Below are 21,881 nucleotides of genomic sequence, written 5' to 3' on the forward strand. Positions count from 1 at the left end.
GAATGGATAAACTTTATTGAGGGGGCACATAATTTTTTGGCAAGTTGTGTGATAGTGGAATATGGTATCTTTTGTCAGCTTTGACCATAAAAACATAAAGAGAACTGTTTAGGGGTGGGGGACAAACAAAGTTTTTGAAAAGACATAAAAAAAGAAAAACTGAAGGTTTTACCATTTTCCCAAGAGTCTAATTTATAATACTGAAATTGTTACTTCTGAAGTGACTTATAATCCTTGCTGATTTTCTCTTCTTTAGTTGTCAACTAGTCTACTTCTGCCAGATTCTCATTTGTCAGTGGCTTTGCATGTAACTGGATGATTTACTGAACACCCCTCTCAGAGAATTAAGTTCTGCATCTTTTACAAGATTTGCAATTTTATCTTTCAAATAATATTCCAATGTATTTGTATTTGTATTGCATCCAACCGTAAGACTAAATAGGCAAGGATGAATGTTAGTGTGAAAGGGATATCTGAGTGGGAATTAATCTTTTAGGTGGCAAATTCATTAGTGAATATTTTCATGTTACAATAACCTATGCTTCTCTAAACATTCTTGTAATTGCAGACTCAAAAAATGAACACTTTAATAAAGAGGACCCCTTGTATTTGTAAAGATCTTTAGTATAATGTTAAACAACACAGGCTTTGAAGTCACAGAGCTGGATACAAATACTATCTCTGAAGTGTGATGATTGTTTTCAGTTTTCTTTATATGTAAAATAAGGATAATAATACCTATCTCTTGGGATTACGAGGATTAAATGAAATAATGCATGTACTGTGACTAGCATATAGTTAATGCTCAATAAATGTTAGCTAAAGGGTTCTTTAAGAATACCATCCATCAAAATAAAGAAAAACCATAAGGCACAGCTGATAAATAAAAAGGGATGATGAACACTCAGGCTACTCTATGTCTTTTCATCTTACCGTAAAATTAAGACAAAATGTTTCCTCAACATCATCTTCTGGATAATCCAGTAACTGTTGCATGCTTCTGAAAAACAATATATGTTTCTTTGAAGTAAAATATTATTGAGTATTTTGACTATTTTGCTTATGACTAAGTATATATTTTCATTCATTCTTGATCAAATCCTTTTGTTAATTTGTACTTTTACATTTGTTTCAGAATGGTGGATGTACAATGGCAAACTTATAAACAATGCTGAAGAAAAAAAAACCTACTCTAAGGCTTTCATCTCCTGCTTTGAATACAAAAGCATGTATCCACCTATTTTCAACACTTGTTCTTATTTATATACAATTTTTATTCCATTTTATGTAATAAATAAAAAGAAACTTTACATATTACATGTAGGAATGAAGGTGATTAGAAGTAAAAGTCCAAATAAATCATTTAACTACATTCAGGAAACATTACCTTCCTAAATTTATTATCAGATATTACAAAGTATTGTTAAACTAAAAATTCAGTACATGGTTTTATACACATAATGCTTTCAGCAGCAAATTCTCAGTCTGAGTAACACAATGGGTTTTCCTTTATTAGAAGGGCTATTAGTTTATTTTGGAAATTCAACAAGAACAACAGAAACATAATTATTCCTAAAAGGAAAGCTTCTGGACATTCCCCATTTCCTATTTTCTAAACCCCACTCTTGCCACTTTGTACAACTAACCTCCCAACATCAGGCATTAGTTCTTTCAAATCATCCAGAGATGGCTTCTTTTTTAGCAGTTTCTTATACAAAGCCAAAGGAAAATGGAGGTCCACAATAGTAAAATTATAAATTGCTAATCCACAGATAACACCAATCAAGTGGAACAAATCACTGTCTTCAAATGTCTAAAATTATAAGGGAAAAATAAGTAAAGACTTGTTCTCCAAGTTAAAACATTAAACTTTCTCTGATTACAAAAACACATACTTGTGGTAGAAAGTTTTGGAGACACAGAAAAAAGTAATGAATAATAGGAAAAAAGTTCATTCTCATTCCCATCTCCCTGGGACAATATCACTGTTAGTATTTTTGCACATTTGCATTCAACGTATTTTCTGGGACAAACAAAATTAAAATTTAGTTGAGATGATACTAAATATATAATTTCACAACTGGCTTTTTCCCCAGAAATAGAATCGTTTTCACATCTTTAAGCATTACATTAATAAATGAAATGATTACTAGAACTTTTTTTCTGATTTAAAAAATTATACACATTCAAAATTTGGAAAATAAAAAACCTAAAGAAGAAAATGAATTAAACACCTGTAATCCAATCACTTAGAAACACCCAAAAACAACGATTTAAAATTTTTTTAATGTATTTCCATCTACTATAAGTTCAGAAAAATAATTTAAAACATTATATTTAAGGCTTTCTCATTTTTCTAATTACAACACAAGTATTTTCTTATGTCATTAAATATTCTTCCAGAACCTCCCTGGTGGCGCAGTGGTTAAGAATCCACCTGCCAATGCAGGGGACACGGGTTCGAGCCCTGGTCCGGGAAGATCCCACATGCCGCAGAGCACCTAAGCCCATGCACCACAACTACTGAGCCTGCGCTCTAGAGCCCACGTGCCTAGAGCCTATGCTCCACAATAAAAGAAGTCACCGCAGTGAGAAGCCCACGCACCACAATGAAGAGTAGCCCCTGCTCATTGCAACTAGAGAAAGCCTGAGCGCAGCAACAAAGACCCAAAGCAGCCAAAAATTAATTAATTAATTAAAAAAAAAATTCTTCCAGAACACAATTTTTAATGGTTGCATATTATATCATATAAAAGTTCCATGGCTTACTAAGTTAGCTATTTTAACTATAGTTGGACATTTAGACTATTAAAATATTAAAAACAATGCTTATTCCTCTCACCTCTCCCACCCCAGTAATCTTTAGAGAATTAACATATGGTCACAGGAAATTCAGTAAGCATGACAATTAAGAGCAAACAATTTTTAAACTAGATCTGGGGCTCCAGACCTGGTTCATTCATTATCTAGCCTCAGTGTTTTCAAGATAAAAGTAGTATTAATTTCATATGGTTGTTGTGAGGATTAAGTGGAATAATGTATGTAAAATACTTTTAGCACAGTTCCTGAAGCACACAGTGAAGGCTCAATAAATATTATTCGAATTAGCTAGTAATTTTCAAAAGAAGATGGGCATCTTTTTTGCATATATTTTGGTCCGTAGTTTGGAATACCTCCTTAGAAGAAATTCTGCTTTGCAAGGAAGAATTTCAAAGTCAAAGGAAAGTTAAGCATACTATCAAACTCTTTTCCTCCACAACTGTTCTAGTTTGTACCGCCATTTGTAGTCCAGGAAAATGACTATCTTTCCACATTTTCATCTGCATACACATACCATAGACACATAAAACATATTTCTGAATTTAAAAAATGACAACTTGTTTTACTATATATTTTTTACGATTAGTGATACTGAAAATTAGGGATTTGTGTGTTTGTGAAATGCCTCTTTGTATACTTGGCCCATTTATCTTTTGGGGGCTAGTGTTTACTTATATATTTGTATCTGAATTCATCATATGTCAGGGTTATTACCCTGTGTCATCTTTGTTACATATATGCTTTTTATGTTTTGTTATATCATATTTTTCATTGGTCAAATTAAACTTTTTCTTCTGTGATGTCCTACATTATGTTGAAGTTTAGAAAGTCCTTCTTAAGTAGGGCAGACTGAATATGTGTTAATCTCTCTTCTTCCAGAAATCCCTCTAAGTGAGAATAAAGGACTAAAAATGGCATAAACCCACAAGAAAAAAAGAATAGGGGAGGGTTTTAATAGCACTAAAGAGATTTCAATATTTCAAAATATGAGAAGTAAATGGATAGCTTGTCTGTTTCGGTAAAGCAGAAAAAACTGAAACAGTAGCTTTTAGAGGAAAGCCAGTAAAAAACAAGTTCATCTGTCCTGTAGGCTCAGGAACTGGAAGTGCCAATTAATACCTGTAAAGTCAGAGGTAGTCCAGGTAGCTCAGTTAGTAAAACATAAGAATCTGAAAGTCAGAGGTATCAGAGTGGGGTTGAAAATAGGATGCTTGGTGGAAAGGTTGTTGCCTTTTTGGAAAGGGTGAACTAAAGAGGCTCTGGAATCTGAGGTAGCTGATGGTCAGGGTGCTGCGTTAAAAACAAAGGGATCGGGCTTCCCTGGTGGCGCAGTGGTTGAGGGTCCGCCTGCCAATGCAGGGGACGCGGGTTCGTGCCCTGGTCCGGGAGGATCCCACGTGCCGCGGAGCGGCTGGGCCCGTGAGCCATGGCCGCCGAGCCTGCGCGTCCAGAGCCTGTGCTCTGCAACAGGAGAGGCCACAGTGGTGGGAGGCCCGCGTACCGCAAAAAAAAAACAAAAAAAACACAAAGGGATCAAATGAAGGTCTGTACAGTGAACAGTGAGAATCCTAGCTTCCCTTTGCAGTGTTTGGAACACTACTAGAACACTGACAGCCAGGGCTACAACCTTTCCTGTAAACACAAAGAATACAAAACTTATATATGCTGACATTTGAGGGTTCGCCCTTGAGAGGCCCCCACCTACCTAATCACTCTATGAATAGGGCCAGTACACAGTGCCCATACACATAAAGTATCTAGGTAGCATTTCAGTGTCACACTCTAAAATAATAAACAGCCAAGAACCACAAGAAAAAGACAAAAGAAACAAACACAAGAAAACTGGATGAATAAGAGGTATTATGGGAAACAAAGAAAAACAATAAATTTTAAAAGACTACATTTAAAAAGATTAAAATCATAAAATATATCTTTTCAGAACATAATGAAATGAAACTGGAAATCAATATCAGAAGGAAATATGGAAAATTCACAAAGATGTGGAAATTAAACAACACACTCTTAAAAAAACCAATGGGTCAAAGAAGGTATCACAAGGGAAATCAGAAAATACTTAAGAGACTCCTGAAAATGAAAATACACACACAAAAACTTACGGAATGCAGGGAAAGCAGTGTTCAAAAAGTTTTTATATTTGTAAACATCTATTAAAAACAAGGGGACTTCCCTGGTGGTCCAGTGGTTAAGAATCTGCCTTCCAATGCAGGGGACGTAGGTTCGATCCCTGGTTGGGGAACGAGGATCTCACATGCCACGGGGCAACTAAGCCCACGTGCCGTAACTAGAGAGCCTGCGTGCCACAACTACTGAGCCCACGGGCTCTGGAGCCCGTGTGCCACAACTACTGGGCCCGTGCACTGCAACTACTGAGCCCACGCACCACAGCTAGAGAGGCCCGCGCACCACAACGAAGATCCTGTGTGCCACAACTAAGACCTGATGCAGCCAAATAAAAAAATTAATTAATTAAAAAGAAACAATCTCTCAAATAAATAACCTAACTTTATATCCTAAGGAGCTACAAAAAGAAGAGCAAACCAAACCCAAACCTAGCAGAGGGGGAAAATAATAAAGATTAAAGTGGAGATAAATGAAATGAGAATGGAAAAGCAATACACAAAGCAACAAAACCTAATGGTGATTTTTTTTTTTTTTTTTTGGCGGTACACGGGCCTCACACTGTTGTGGCCTCTCCTGTTGTGGAGCACAGGCTCTGAACACGCAGGCTCAGCGGCCATGGCTCACGGGCCCAGCTGCTCCGCGGCATGTGGGATCTTCCCGTACCGGGACACGAACCCATGTCCCCTGCATCGGCAGGCGGACTCTCAACCACTGCGCCACCAAGGAAGCCCCAAGGTGATTCTTTTAAAAGATTAACAGAATTAACAAAACTTTAGCTAGAATGACCAAGAAAAAAAGAGAGAAGACTTACTAAAATCAGGACCGAAAGTGTGGACATTACTATCAACCTCAGAGAAATAAAAAGGATTATAAGAGAATACTATAAATAACTGCATGCCATCAAAATAGATAATCCAGATGAAATGGACAAATTCCTAGAAACACACAAACTACTAACTGACACTAGAAGAATTAGAAAACCTAAAGAAACTTATAACAAGAGATTGAATCATCAATCAAAAACCTTCCAACCAACAAAAACCTGAGACCATATTCTACCAAACATTTAGAAGAATTAACACCAATCATTCTCAAACTCTTCCAAGAAATGGAAGAGAAGGAAACAGTTCTTAACTCATTCTATGAGGTCAGGTATACCATGACACCAAAGCCAGACAACGACATCACACACACACACAAAAGAAAACTATACAGCAGTATTCCTTACAAATAAGAACAGAGAAATCATCAACAGAATACTAGGAAACTGAATCCAGCAGCACATTAAAAGGATTACACGCCATGACCAAGTGGGCTTTATCCCAGGACTGCAATGTTGTTCAACATAAGAAAATCAACCAATGTAATATATCACATAATGGAATGAAGGAAGGAAACCACATGATCATCTCAACTGATGCAGAAAAAAACATATGAATAAAATCCAACACCCCTTCATGATAAATAAACTCAGTAAACTAGGCATAGAAGGGAATTTCCTTAACATGATTCAAGGTATTTATGAAAAACCCACAGTTGACATTCCACTCAGATCGGGAAAAATGTCCACTGTCACCACTTGCATTTGAAAGCATACTGGAAGTTCAAGGTGGGGCAATCAGACAAGAGAAAGAAATAAAGGTATACAAATTGGAAAGAAAGAAGTAAAATTAAATCTATTGAATTTATAGATGACATGATTTTGTATACAGAAATCCTAAAGAATGCACAAAACAAACTATTAGTGCTAATAAATGAATTCAGCACATGATCAACACAAAAAATCAGCTCTATTTCTACACAGTAGCAATGAACTAAAAATAAAGAAAATAATTCCATTTACGATAGCATCAAAAAGAATAAAATACTGAGAAATAAATTTAACCAAGGAAGTGTAAGACTTGTACACTGAAAACTATAAAACATTGCTGAAAGAAATTAAAAGACCTAAATAACTGGAAAGACATCCAATGTTCATAGACTAGAAGATAATATTGTTAAGATGGCCATACTTCCCAAACCGATTCAATACATTCTCTATCAAAACCTCAATGGCCTTTTTTGCAGAAATGGAAAAGCTAACTGTAAAATTCATACAGTTCATTCATTCATACAGAATTGTAAGGGACCGCTAATAGTCAAAAGAATCTTGAACGAGAAGAGCGAAGTGGGAGAACTCACACATTCCAATTTTAAAATCTGCAAAGCTATAGTAAACGAGACAGTGTAGTACTGGCATAAGAATAGACATATACACCACTGGAATAAAACTGAGAGTCCAGAAATAAATCCATATAGCTACAGTCAATTAATTTTCAACAGGGTGCCAAGACTTAACAAACAATGGTGGGACAACCAGGTATTCACATGCAAAGAATGAAGTTGAACTCTTACCTCACACCATGGACAAAAATGAACTCAAAATAGATGAAAGACCTAAATATAACAGCTAAAACTATAAAACTCTTAGAAGAAAACTCAGGGGTAAATCTTCATGACCCTGAATTTGTCCATGGTTTCTTAGTTATAACACCAAAAAGCACAAGCAATAACATAATAGACAAAAAAAAGACTTCACCAAAATTTAAAACTTTTGTTATCAAAGGACACTAGCAAGAAAGTAAAAAGATAATTCATACACTGGGAGAGAATATTTGCAAATCATATATTTGACAAGGGTCTAGTATCCAGAATACATAAAAGAACTCCAAAAACTCAGCAACAAAAAGAAAAACAAGCCAATTAAAAAAGTGTATAAGACTTAAAAAGACATTTTGCTAAAGAAGGCATACAAATGGCCAAACAAGCACATCATTAGCCAGTAGGGGATGCAAATCAAATCACAATGAGAGGGACTTCCCTGGTAGTCCGGTGGGTAAGACTACATGCTCCCAATGCAGGGGGCCCCAGGTTCAATCCCTGGTCAGGGAACTAGATTCCACATGCATGCCACAACTAAGAAGCCTGCATGCCACAAGTAAACATGCCGCAGCAAATATCCCACGTGCCACAACTAAGACACGGTGCAGCCAAAATAAACAAATTAATTAATTAATTTTAAAAAACCACAGTGAGATACCACTTCATACCCATTATCATAATAAGAAAAATACAGAAATACATATATAAAATATATTTATATATATATATATATATATATATATATTTTTTTTTTTTTTTTTTTAAAGGAAAGTGGCAAATGTTGACCAGGATTGTAGAGAAATTGTAATCCTCATGTATTGCTGATGGGAATGTAAAATGGTATAGCCATTGTGGGACACAATTTGGTGGTTCCTCAAAAAGTCAAACAGAATTATCACATAACCTAACAATTCCATTCATAGGTATATACCCAAAATAACTGCAAACAATAACATGTACACAAGTTTTCACAGCAGTACTATTCATAATATTTAGCCAAAAGAGGTAAACAACCCAAATGTCCATCAACTGATGAATGAATATACAAATGTGGTATATCTATATAATGGAATATTATTCAACTATAAAAAGGAATTAAGTACTGACACATGATACAACATGGATGAGCCTCGGAAACATTATCCTAAGTGAAAGAAGCCAGACACCAAAGGCCATACACTATATGGTTTCCATTAACAGCAAATATCAAGAAGAGACAAAGCCACAGAGATAGATAGTAAAGCAGTGATTGTCTGAAGCTGAAGGAAGAAGGAAATGGGGAGAAACTGCTTAATGTCTACAGGTTTCCTTTTGAGGTAATGAAATGTTCTGGAACTAGAGAGTGGTGATGGTTGCACTACACTGTGAATGTACTAAATGCCACTGAATTGTACATTCTTAAATTCTTAAAATGATGAATTTTACCTCATTAAAAATAATATTAAATTAAAAAGAACATAGAGCCCTCTACTTTCCTCCTTCCTTCCTACACCTTCTCTGAGGAGGTGGTCCAGTATGTCTGGGGCTAAGCTTTTGGCCAATGTAACCAGAAGACTAGCTACTTACTGAGTAAATACCTGGAAGATGATGGCTGTTAAGTTTCTCACTAGTGATTTAAGTCACATAAAATGGAAAGGGAGAAGGCTAAAGTAAACTCTGTGGTGTTTGTATAGAATTAGAGGTGTCAGTATCATCTCATGGTTTTTAACATGTGTGTATGTATATATATACACACACAAATATGTGTGTGTACATGTATACATATATATAAATATCCATACATGTTGAAATCCAGGAGATGTATGCCATGTGTGTATACATACATATAGTTCCTAGTTCTGTCTGCTGTGAGACTCTGAAAGCAATGACTCCTTGGTAGCAATGAATACACGTAGCATACAAGCTTGACTTCTAAATACCATTTTATACTTAAGGAAGTCAGGGCTCTTAGGAGAAATGGCTAATGCCAGGACTGGGGTAGAGAAAATACAAAATGAGCCTGGAACATTTTCTGTACCAAATGTAATGAATAATTAAAGAATAATGGGGACATGTCAAAAGTACAAAGAAGAGCAGCTCCATGGGGCTCCTATAGCCCAAATCAAGATATAACTGAAAAGGTATAAGAGATCCACAAGGAATTCCCTGCTGGTCCAGTGGTTAGGACTCCGCACTTCCACTGCAGGGGGCATGGGTTTGAGCCCTGGTTGGGGAAATAAGATCCCGCATGCCGCAAGGGCACGGCCAAAAAAACCCACAAAGATATACAATAAAGCTTGTTACGACTGCCCCTCCCTTGGTCTCAAAACATTACCTTTCTGCAGAACTGAACAGAGGCCCATAGAACTCTTTGTGTTCCTGGCAGACAGGCCTCCACCCCACGGACACTCTTCAAATTCTATCTGCTATACCACTACAAACTGCCCTAAGAGATCAGTGCCAAGAAAGAGACCATAATTTGAACAGATTGTCCACCTACCTCAGAGGCCATCAGGACTATTCAACCATGTTGACATGCCTAACTGTCAACAAAAGAGGCCTAAAAACTCACAGGTTGTCCGTAATCCCACTTCCATGTGGCAGTGTACAGGCCCTAAAATCTGACACAATGTTACTAACTGTCCCTGCTCCACCAAACCCCTTCTCTGTTCTGGAACTCACAATCTATCATTTGGAAAACTGCCTATATCCTAAACTTCTCCAAATTCTCCTTGCCCCTTTTCTAAATGAAAAAGGCTGTCTCCTGAAGATGCTATTTCCCCTGCAGCTCATAATAAATGGTGTTTGTTTAACCTTCCAACCCCTCATACAACCAGGCCTAGAGAGAGGTCTCCTGGCTCTTCACTCCTTCTAGACCTCCTTCCATTTGCCTTCTTAAAATACCAGCTTCTGTCCAACACATGCCAACTGACCATTTCCCTGCTACTGTTCCTTGTGCTGACATCTAAAGACATTCACAGTGCACTCATTCACAGATTCTGGCACTATCTTTTGCTTTCTTTTTCTACCACTATTCCTGCCATCGTTTTTGACGATTTCAATACCCGGGCCAAAAAAGGCATCCAACACACTAGCCTCTCAGTTCCTTGAACTGCAATTTTCCAACAAAATATTTCCAACAGTCTTGTCCTCCCATCACATCTCAGACACCCATTCCCATGGTCATATTTTATATTTAAATGCAACCACCCAAATTTTAAGCATTCCCTATCTGACCATCATTTCTTACTTTGTAACTCACTCCCCCCAATACTTTGACTCACACTACAACTCAACTCCACCAGCAACTACAAGCCATTAACCACACTACTTTTTAAAAAATCATCACCTCCCAACCTTACATTTTCCTCCTTACAAAGCTTAAATTCTATAATCCATCAAGATAATCAATCATTCTCCTGCTCTTTCTTCCCTTCTGTTTATACTCACTTGCTAAAACCACAACCTAGTTAAATCAACTGTCTGTCTCATTTTTACCTCTACCCAAGCAGCTAAATGTGACTAAAGAAAAAAAACACAACCATGTTGATTGGTCTCCTTTTAAAATTCATGAATGTAAGTTTCAAATGGGCCTCCAATGCCGCCAGTCTAACCCTGTATTTATTTACATGGTCATCTTATTTTCCCACTCCCCTAAGTGATTATTTCACTCTTTCTCCTTTCTTCTTCAAACCTCCAACAACCTTCCTCCTATTTGAACTTTCTAACAAACTTGCGTCTTATTTCACTGTAAAGTAGAAATAATTCTAAGAGAACTTGCACAACCTCCCACCATCAAATCTACCAGAAGATTTGTATTTACATATATACTTGGCTTTCTCTCATGATATTATGGATCTATGTGTCTGATTAGAGTCAATCCTCCACTAGCATACTCGTCTGCATCTTTTCTTCACAATTTAAGGACTGTGCTCCTGCGGCTGATATCCCCTCCTGCAACGCTGATTTTCTACTTTCTGAGTAATTCATCACAACAACATGCAAACATGCTTTAATTTCTCATGTAAAATAAAATACCCTTTCTTGATGAAGAAAAAAATATGTATAGTATAGCACTTCTTTTTAAAAATACTTATTTTCAAATACTTTTAACACTCACAAGAAATTACACAAATAGTACAGAATTTCTCTGTACTCTTTACTCAGTTTTCCCCAATAATAACAGCTTAAATAACCATACTTAAAACCAGGAAACTGACATTGGTATGTGGTATACTACTACATATGTACTTATATTTATTTTTTCAAAAATGGTTAAACTGTAACATTCCTTTTGAAAAGAATAACTTTAAGAGGAGGGAGGAAGTACAGTGGAGGGGGTAGAGACAAAAGTTATACTTTTTTAGATACGTTATTTTGTAGACTTGACTTTGGAACTATGTAACTACTTCATATAACTATAAAACTAAATTGAAATTAAACAAGCAATCCCTAAAAATTAAAAATTCTACAAGTTAACCTACGTGTGTATCTACTTGGTATAATGATACAGAGTGTACCAATTTCAAGTGATATCAAAACACAGTTATTATAAAGATGTTAAAACAAACAAACAAAAAACACAGTTATTTGCCTGTGTATCTCACCTGGGGTATACTCAAAGGGCAAAAAAACCCTGCAAAATACTTAAAAATGAAACAAAACTACAGTTGACCCTTGAACAGCTCAGGGGTTGGGGCGCTGATCCCCTGTGCTGTCGAAAATCTGAGTATAATCTTATAGTCGGTCCTCCATCCTTAGATTCAACCAACTGAGGACCGTACAGTATCACAGTATGTATTTATTGAAAAAAATCTGCGTATAAGTGAACCTACACAGGTCAAACCCATGTTGTTCAAGGGTCAACTATATTTTCAGTTATCATAATATTGGTTGAAAGGTTGGTATTGTTAGGCAATAAATGTATAAGTCTGGAACATTTTATCACACCAAGTACACCAGGTAGCAAGGAAGCTACTAAACAGTACTAAGATTGTGTCAAAAGGACTCAGGTGCCAAGTTGAAGAGCTCTCCCTGGACAAAAGTGGGATAATATTAATAAAGATAATAACTGCAAAAGACTGAAAAACATCAACTATGTTTAAGTCCATGAATATATAATAATATTCAAAAACAAAATCAAAAAATGAATTGTCACCACTGGAGCATGCTAATTCTTTTGAAAAATAACTACAGAGAGAATTCTTTCCCATATGAACTGTACTAATAAGGATTAAATAGCAGATATGAGAAAATTTCTTTACATATAAGTATCCAAGCTACAAAAATGAAAAAGAAATGTTAGAGTAGGAGTAGTACCATTTTGCCACCCCTAATAAATTAACTAGCCTAGGCACTGATCATCATGACTGCTAACATCACAAAGGACAGCCAGTCTCCTGGAAGAATGAATAAATAATACATCAAGGTTTTTAGAACAAACAGTAAATAATCCAAATTTCTTTCAACTCAGAGTTCTACAAACTGAACCATCCATTTCACTTACAGTTTCTAAATTAGGGGCCAGCAAACTTTTCCTGTAAAGGGGCAGACAGCAAATATTTTAGGCTTTGTTGGCCATAGGGGCTCGTTGTAACTCCCCACTCTGCCTCTGCCAGTTTTAGCTAGAAAGTAGCAATGGACAATAGATAAATGAGTAGGCACTGACTTTATGTGCTGGGAAGAACTTTCAGGGACTGTAGTTTGCTGAGTAGTTACCTCTGCCCTAAATTATAAGGTAGAGAAATCAATGATCCCTAATGATAAATTAATTCTCCCCAGAAGAAAAGTTCATCTGGTACTTATTCAATCCTCAAATCTAACTCAGCAGAACAGTCAACATCATTTTCAGGATGACCATTCCGTAATTTATTTTGCTAATTTGAAATGTGTGGTAAGCATTAATGTGTTCTGATGACTCTGAATCCAAACGTTTATAATTTTTAAAATTGTAATAAAGAAGATCTGTAAAAAAAATATGTTAGGTATCCAGTAATAACTCCTATTTATTACTGAGCTAAGTTGAAACATATAGGTATATATACATAGGTGTATACAGACAGACAGACAGACAGATAGATAGATATAGAAGTAATTTAGACGGTTAGACTTTTTACCTTATCAGAAAACCAAATGAGCCTGGAATCTTCATAATACCTAAACATGCCATATTTAGGATCCAATAATTCCCTCATGATGAGCAAGAAAAATTCTTTGCGTACCCCTCCTGCATCAACAGCATCTTCTCCAACAAATATAACCTAAAACAGGTTAATGCAAACACTGAATGTAAAGAAATGAACGTATATTCTGGAAACCCTACCACACGTTATTTATTATGAATAAAAGTGTGGCAATTAATAGCTAAAAAATTTTTAAGTATATAATTTTATTAAGATTCAAAGATACACTAAAAATGAACAGGAAAACTTTAAACATATTTTCTGAATAAAAGTTCCAATTGTACAACAGAAAATGTTAAATTACCTTGAGTGGCTTTTTGTAGTCTATATTCTTTGTTTTCCTAAGGACTTCCATTGCATCTCCTACTATATTTTCTCTACGTACCACTAGAATTAAGCAAGGATTCACAGATTCAATCACTGGGAGAAAAAGAGAGGAGACATTCTGTCTGTGGGCCTGGTCAATAGCCATCTAGAAAACAAAAGATTAAAAATTTAATAGCAATGCTATAAAGAAGCTGCTGTGACTGAATAAGCTAACCTCTACCTACTAATTATAGATATCCTATAATTCCTATACTACTGAATTCACACAGCACCTAACACGGTATTCAGCACAGCATCAGAGCTTAATAAACTGAGCATAAAGAGTATCCTTTTGAATTTTTTATAGTAATGTATAACTGATGATACCATTAAGCTAAGTAAGCATGGAACTGTAATAATTATGATAAATCTGAACACTGTTGTTTCTCAAAAAATAACTAGGATGGAGAGTGAGGAGAAAAAGAAAACAGCATTAAAACAAACCCTTAAAGAGAAAAAGAAACAGCCTGGCCAACTAAAAGGTTTATAGAAATTCATTTAGTAGCGTTATCACCATATATGCTCACAAACCAAGCATTTGGCTTTTACCATTTAAAGCTTTTATTTTTTTCCTATGATTTTCCTTGTGTTCTTAATTCTAAAATGGAATATCCTACATTGAAAGCACCAAGTGATTAACTTTCTTTCTCTCTCTTTTTTTTAATATTTATTCATTTATTTAGTTGCAGCACGCAGGATCTTTGTTGCCGCATGTGGGATCTAGCTCCCTGACCAGGGATCGAACACCGGCCCCCTGCATTGGGAGCACAGAGTCTTAACCACTGGACCACCAGGGAAGTCCTGATTAACTTAGCGTTTAACAAAGATTGCTAAAAAACTAGCAATCTAGCTGTTAGTATAGAATCCTACAAAAATATTTATTTCTTCTGTTGATGAAAATGGAAATAAGCACATCTCTAAAATTCCTCCTACTATTATTTACTGTTTAAATATATGGAAGAATTTAGAATAGTAAACGCATTTATTTTAAGGGAATAAAAATTGCCATCAAAATTGGGGGAGGGGTAATTTTAAAAAGCATTTTTAGAATATTAAGTGCTCAAGGTCTCATCTCATCCTTAGTCCTCAGCCTCTATAGTCTGATATTCTATACCAGAGGAAGAAACTCAAAAACTTTTAAATTTACAAGTTCAAATGATAAAGCAAACCTACTGTAGTCCTTCACGGTCATAATGTAAACTAGTTTTAAAATTTCTCATTATAAAGGAAAGAATGTTCAGCTTAAAGTGGGGGGGCGGAGGGGAAGGACAGTGGGGAGGAGGAAGAGGAGATGACCAACCTCAGGAAAGTACCTTATTTATTACTAAAATGTTCATACCCTCCTCCTAACAACCGATCAAATGCCTCCTACTTTTTAACATCACCTCACCTCTACTGATTTTCATCTTTTACCAAGTATATAAATAGGGAATATATAATAAAGCAAGATTTGAAACAAACCATTTTATCAAGTAAACTAGTCAAACTGTTTATAAAGACTGTATATTTCTATAATGAAAGAAGATTATACCATTTTTAAATATAAAATGATAAAAATCTAAATTATTCTATGTCCTTTTAAATATATATAAGTATCCCTCATAAGAATACACATTTCACATGCAACAGCCCTCTTCATAGGTACCAAAGGTACTTTGGTAAAAGTAGCTTTTTTTTTTTTTTTTTTGCGGTACGTGGGCCTCTCACTGTTGTGGCCTCTCCCATTGCGGAGCACAGGCTCCGGACGCACAAGGCTCAGCGGTCATGGCTCACGGGCCCAGCCGCTCTGCGGCATGTGGGATCTTCCCGGACCGGGGCACGAACCCGTGTCCCCTGCATCGGCAGGCGGACTCCCAACCACTGCGCCACCAGGGAAGCCCGTAAAAGTAGCTTTGCAAAAGACAGACCACAAAGGTACAAAATATCCCCAAAGATATTTCAAATACTTTAAAAAAACACCAGAGAAACAATTCAAACACTACTCTCAAATTAAATTAGTACTATACAATATTTTACCTGCATCTGTAAGACTGCATCTGTTTGTAACAGAGTAGTTTTTGCTTGGGCATCAAATACAAATGGATATGTGCAGATTGTAACAGGGATATCTGCCAACTAGAAATAAAAAATTAGCTTATTAGTACAAACTGGTTTGTAACTTACTTCTTGTAGGTACTGTCATTTCTTGTGTAAAGTTGATCATATTCTTGGTTTATTCACTTTTGTGTCATTCAGGAATTATAAATAAAATGTGGCTTATTTCTTTTTTTAAATTTAATTTTATTTTTTATACAGCAGGTTCTTATTAGTTATCCATTTTATACATATTAGTGTATACATGTCAACCCAAATCTCCCACTTCATCACACCATCGCCCCCCCCCACCACCACTTTCCCCCTTTGGTGTCCATACATAAAATGTGGCTTATTTCTGAATATAGAATTTTTACTGATAATTAGATGAGGCATTGGAATAACCCTAATTCCTAATTTTAGGAGATAACTGTATACTTGAGAATCCATAAAATTGTAAATTACAGGTATCTTTTGCTTAACATCTGAACTCCAAGTTTCAGTGAATTAGGCTGCAAATTTATTCTAAATGTGGGGCTCCTATGTTAAATACAGTTCCCAGTTCTTATATATTAGGGCTACTCTAGCAAGTGAGGCCAATGATAAGCAATCTACTTATTCATTCAACAGATATTTACTGCCAGGTCATTAGGGGGACAACACTATTATAAGCCCAACAATCTGTTCATTCATTTAACTTACAAAATAAGCACGATTAGTATTATTATTTTCTGTCAATCTTCAAAGTTGATCAATAATAGCTGATCTATTATTACCATTATCAGACATTAGTCACCTTATCGACAATTATGTATCCTAGCAGGTAAAACATAGTGATTGATTGCTAAGTTTTTAACAGGGCAGAAAAATACAAAGAGCTATGAATTGCCAGTCACAGATCTTGCAGTTGGAGGATGTTATACTACCATATACCCAACAAAGCAAAATTTTTGTGCCAGCCTTGACACAGAGCCCCTTCTTATTATAAGGCTTCCAGTGAAGACTTAATACACCATGAAACAATCCTCTTCTTTTTAAGTTCTTAGAAAGTTCTTTATATTGAGTCTGAATCTGCATTTCTATACATCACTTCGCTTTCTATTTCAGTCTTCATTCTGCCCCTGCAGGGAAGTTTATATGGTTTAGATACTTCGTGCTGCCATGCTCTCCCTAGGTTGTCTTTTTCCCACACTAAACATGCCCAGTTTTTCCAACCATCCTGAAAATAATATGGTTTCCAGCTCTACTCCATCCCAACCGCCTTCTTTTATTTTATTTATTTATTTATTAGGCTGCGCCGGGTCTTAGTTGTGGCACATGGGATCTAGTTCCCTGACCAGGGATCGAACCTGGGCCCCCTGCATTGGGAGCATGGAGTCTTAACCACTGGACCACCACGGAAATCCCCAATAACCTTCTTTTAAATGTATTTCAATTTGTCTAAGCCTCTTTCAACTATGGCCATCAAAAACAAAGAAATAATTCAATAGTGCCCAATCAGTATAGAACACAAGACTATCAACTTGTTGTTCTCAACATGAAAGACAATATGCTGAGTGACATTAACCCTTAAGTAACTTATCATTCTTGGCTATTTCTCATATGACAAGTTTACCCTCCACCCTGTATTTGTGTCACTAACTAGCTATGGATGATAGAAAGTCTTTTTACTACTCTGAAACTCTAAAAGACTGAGATGATTTCTAAAGTCCCCTTTGGCTCCAAAACTCTTTGATTTCATAATTTTATGTGCCACTTCTATTTGAGGATGAGGAAGCAAACAATGTCAGGCCCATAGTTTAAACCTACTTCTAAATGCTTCATTGGTTCAAGTGCTGTGAAAAAAGCAAAGCAAACAACAAAACCTGAAGTCTATAACAGAAGTATAATACAACATTCCCAGGTATTAAAAAGGTGGCTCAGGATTGTTGATTATGTAAGCCAAAGTGCCAGAACTTTATATATTAAGATAGTACATTAAACAAAGTGAGGGAGATGACCATACTGAAAGTTTATTCTATTTTATGGCCATTTTGAGTGTCAATTATTAGTTTAAAACTTGAAAATCATTCTACTTCTCTAACATAAAACATTTTCTGCCTTCTTGGTAGGCATTTGTGAAATTTTATAAGTTTGCTTTTTTGTATTCTGAGGACACCGTAAATTTTATACTGGAAGGCTTTAGGAGGATAGGAACTATTTTAAGACAAACATTGTTAAAAGGCATCATATATAGGTGTAATGCTAACTAAAACAGAGGGTCTAATTTTCTTCAGAAAATTCCTCTGAAATGTTATACAGGGCAAGTTCTATACACCCATTAAAATATATATGTATATATACATTATATGTTTTAAAGTCACAAAAAAGAGGAACTTTGGGGTCTTCAATCACTTAAGACAAAACAGAGTATATCTTACTCTGAACATGAGACTTTATTACACCAAACTTACCTCAGTTAATCCATGGTTGACATCCTAAGACAGCAGTGCAGAACGTAACAGTAATGAGGAAAGAGCATTGTTAGTGTCCAAATTTAACTACTTCTATTCAAAGCAGCATTTCATTTATTTTGCTATAGCAGAATACTGAATTAATGAAGTAGACCAAAATACATCTACAACAAAACTTACCCTTTCCACATATACCTGATATATCTATAAATGTAATAAGACCTTCGTTTCAGGTATCTTGTGATCATAAAATCATTGAGGCTTGAACATAATGAAATTTGGTTTCAGCAACTAAGTTACGCCATTTGCAGAATTTAGGCAGAACAGGGAAACTAATCCTAAGCCTAACTTGGTCTTGAAGAAATAATTTTATGGCCCAATCTCTCCACCTGGAAAATGGAGAAAATATCCCCCAGATTTTAAGACTTGGTTAATCTTGACAGAATATTTGAAAAGTGTTTAGTAGATTAAAATGCTATGTGGAAAGTGAGAAAATAAGCCATAATTGTTTTTATTCATCAGAAATAACCAGTGAAACACAAGTATCTTATATTAAGCGTTCTTTAACACTGAATTAGCTAAAACAGAAAGTACAAGACAGGGCATAGGGGTTGGTAAGTAGAAATGAAGAGAGAAAGAGGTATTTATGAAGGATATAATAATGAAAATTATAATGAAAGCTTACCACTGCATTGAACAGAAATGCACAACACTTTCTTGAAGAAAGCTTTCATATATTCTCAGGGTATAGACTCAAATAAAGTACTAGAATCTCCAAAAGTATGTTACTAAATTTGCAGATGGCACCTCGTATAGTGAGGAATTAATCTTACCCAAAGAGAGGTCTGATTTTGCCCTCAGCTACTGGGAGATGATCCACAGGACTTTGGAACGTCATACCTGGACAGGAGTATCTTTGTTTGCCTGGAGGCTCTGGGACATGTGGTTATCAGTTCTGCCTCCAGAAGGTCTGGAAAGTAAAGGTCAGCCACATGGGCAGTATGTGATAGAACCTCAACAAAAACTCTGGGCACCAAGGCTCCAGTGAGCTTCCTTGGTTGGGAATACCCTGAGAGTATTGACACAGATGGATGCTGGGAAAATAACTTGTCCATGACTCCTCAGGGAGAGGAAAACAGAAGCTCAGCCTTTGGTACCTTTCTCAGACTCTACCCTTATGCACTTTTTCCCTTGGCATATTAATCTGTACTCTTTCCCTATAATAAACTATAGACGTCACTATAACAGTTTCCAGTTAGTTCTGTGAAGTCTTGTAGCAAATTACTGAACCTGAGAATGGTTCTAGGAATCCTCTAAGCTTGCAATTGGTATCAGAAGTGAAGGCAGTCTTGTGTGGACGATTCCCTCTAACTTTGTAATTGGCTAAATTCTTGCACGCCACAAGGGGTATCACTGGAAGTTTTAAGGTATTAGCAAACACTTAGGGTTTGTTCACTATACTGTGCTAAATAAAGCCAAAGCAGTGTAAGCATAAGTAAAATATGACTCTAACTTCCTGTTCTGAGAAAGGTAATTATTAATAGCTTCTTTCAAAAAATTCTGAGTACCAAGTTATCACTATATACGTGCCCCATTGGGCACGTTAATAGAAGAATATATTTACAAGCTGTTTGCAGAAAAACCCTTTTAGATTGCACTCAGTTTAATTTAAAGCAATTTAACAGGAACAACTGAAATACTTTTATAGTATATCTTGTGGGATGTTTTTTAAAGTGCTGTCACAGCTAAGAAGGTGTGAATAAGCAAAGAAACACCTTTCAGTATTTTCTGACTACCTATGGTCAGCTTGAAAACTATATTTGATACCTGGTATCATGGAAGATGGAGCTTATTCTTAATAATGAAACATTACTATATATGCACTTTTTTATTGCTACATGTAAAAGATAAAGGTTCTAGGCATATCCTTTAGCACTGGGAAGCCAATAAGATAGTCATAATTTATAGTGTAACTAAACCATATTAACACAGAACAAAAGTTTGATGGTAGAGACAGATGGGAGCTAGAAGGAATATGAAAAATAATGGGACATGTGGAAAACTTGGGAAAAGAGACTATTAGATATCAGGCAAAATGATTTACCTAGGGGAGAGCCATCAAAGGGAAAACCATATTAAGGTCATCATTAGAAATTTCAATTTAAGTGTTAAGGATCTAAGACAAAAGCTCAAACATTTAAAAAGAAAAATAGTAAATATGTAAAAAAGCAAGGATAAACTCCTCTGGGAAATATTAGAGTTGCAAGATAGTTGTTATATTAGCTGAAAGTCTAAATGAACCAAAGTAGTATTTCCAAGGAAAATTTAGAAGGAAAAAATGTGGTGGGGGGTGCGGACAGGATATTACAAAATACGTGAGGTCAATGAAAGGTCTATTGCTAAAAATTTACCACATCATTCAATGTGTGACCTACTAGTGGCTCCACATCCACATACTCAAGCACTAACTGTTGGCTGTTTGTAGACTGAGGGCCCTGAAATTAGGTCAAGGCATGCCTAATTTTAGTTACCCAATGTCCTAGAAACTTGAGTAAGAAAGGCCTAAAGGAATGTTCAAAAGTCAGGGTCTCATGGTCCAAATCAGACTTACACTAAGGCTGCTTTTAACATCAATGGTTAATGATAGTTCTAGTTAGTTACAGACAAAAAAGATGCAACTCCTTGGCATGTTTTAGTTTCAACAAATTACTTATGGCAAAACACTGTATCATTGCTGGTGTCATCATTATTTAAGGTATAACATAGGATTATTCTGAGGAGGTATAAACAGAGGATACCGAAGTTACTGAAGTAATTCAAATAAATATGAAAGGTGTTGGTGACTAGGTAGAAAAAAAAAAGATACTTCTAAAACACGAAGAAAATGAAAAATAAACCAATATAACTTGGTAATTCAAGGCATAAGGAATCAGTCCAAGAGTCTGCAAAACATTAATGCCATTAAAAATGACAAGGGAACTTTAAAAAGCTAGTATGAACCTTCTGGGAAATATTATAGCTGCAAGGTTTATACTGCAAGTATTAAATGTATTGCAATACTAAAGAACACAAATGTATTTTAATTTCTTCATTTCATTAAATGAGGAAGAAACTCAAACCTAGAAAGTTAAGTACTGGCCTATCTTCCCAAAGCTGGTCTCCCTAGCTGTTATGTCAGTCTATCTTCCTAGTTTGCTGATGAGCATGTCATGTTGTTAGCTCAGCACTGTCCGCAGTTAAAGTACAAAATCTTAATGCCACAGAAGAAATACAGTAATGATTTACAAACACAGCACAATTAATACTGAAGTAACATTTATGACTTAAAAAATATATAAAGTGTAATATCAAAGACTGTAAAAATGTCACCAATTTATCAAATGTATTTATTAGTACTTACTTGTATCTGACATGTCTTACATAGGCATACACAGTTCTTGAAATA

General features: G+C 35.7%; 1 protein-coding gene across 7 annotated transcripts in view; it reads right to left on the reverse strand.

Moving 5' to 3' along the window:
• Window positions 1-21,881, reverse strand: part of HERC4 (HECT and RLD domain containing E3 ubiquitin protein ligase 4) — a 159,944-nt gene that overhangs the window by 39,912 nt on the left and 98,151 nt on the right. For 6 of the 7 annotated variants that reach the window (XR_016388057.1, XR_016388056.1, XM_022590698.3 and 3 more), the window contains 6 exons: window positions 18,437-18,460; window positions 15,927-16,025; window positions 13,849-14,016; window positions 13,479-13,622; window positions 1,647-1,813; window positions 934-1,000 (listed from right to left, as the gene is read on the reverse strand). Coding sequence is in view for 5 of the 7 variants with exons in the window: in XM_022590698.3 (XP_022446406.1) it covers window positions 934-1,000; window positions 1,647-1,813; window positions 13,479-13,622; window positions 13,849-14,016; window positions 15,927-16,025; window positions 18,437-18,460 (669 nt within the window). In the remaining 2 variants the exon portion in view is untranslated. The remainder of the gene's footprint in view (window positions 1-933; window positions 1,001-1,646; window positions 1,814-13,478; window positions 13,623-13,848; window positions 14,017-15,926; window positions 16,026-18,436; window positions 18,461-21,881) is intronic. The other variant, XM_022590699.3, reaches the window with a different exon arrangement.

Source organism: Delphinapterus leucas, chromosome 16, assembly GCF_059928025.1.
Source record: "Delphinapterus leucas isolate spDelLeu-1000000601 "Yukka" chromosome 16, BTC_Dleu_Yukka2, whole genome shotgun sequence".
Lineage (NCBI taxonomy): Eukaryota > Metazoa > Chordata > Mammalia > Artiodactyla > Monodontidae > Delphinapterus > Delphinapterus leucas.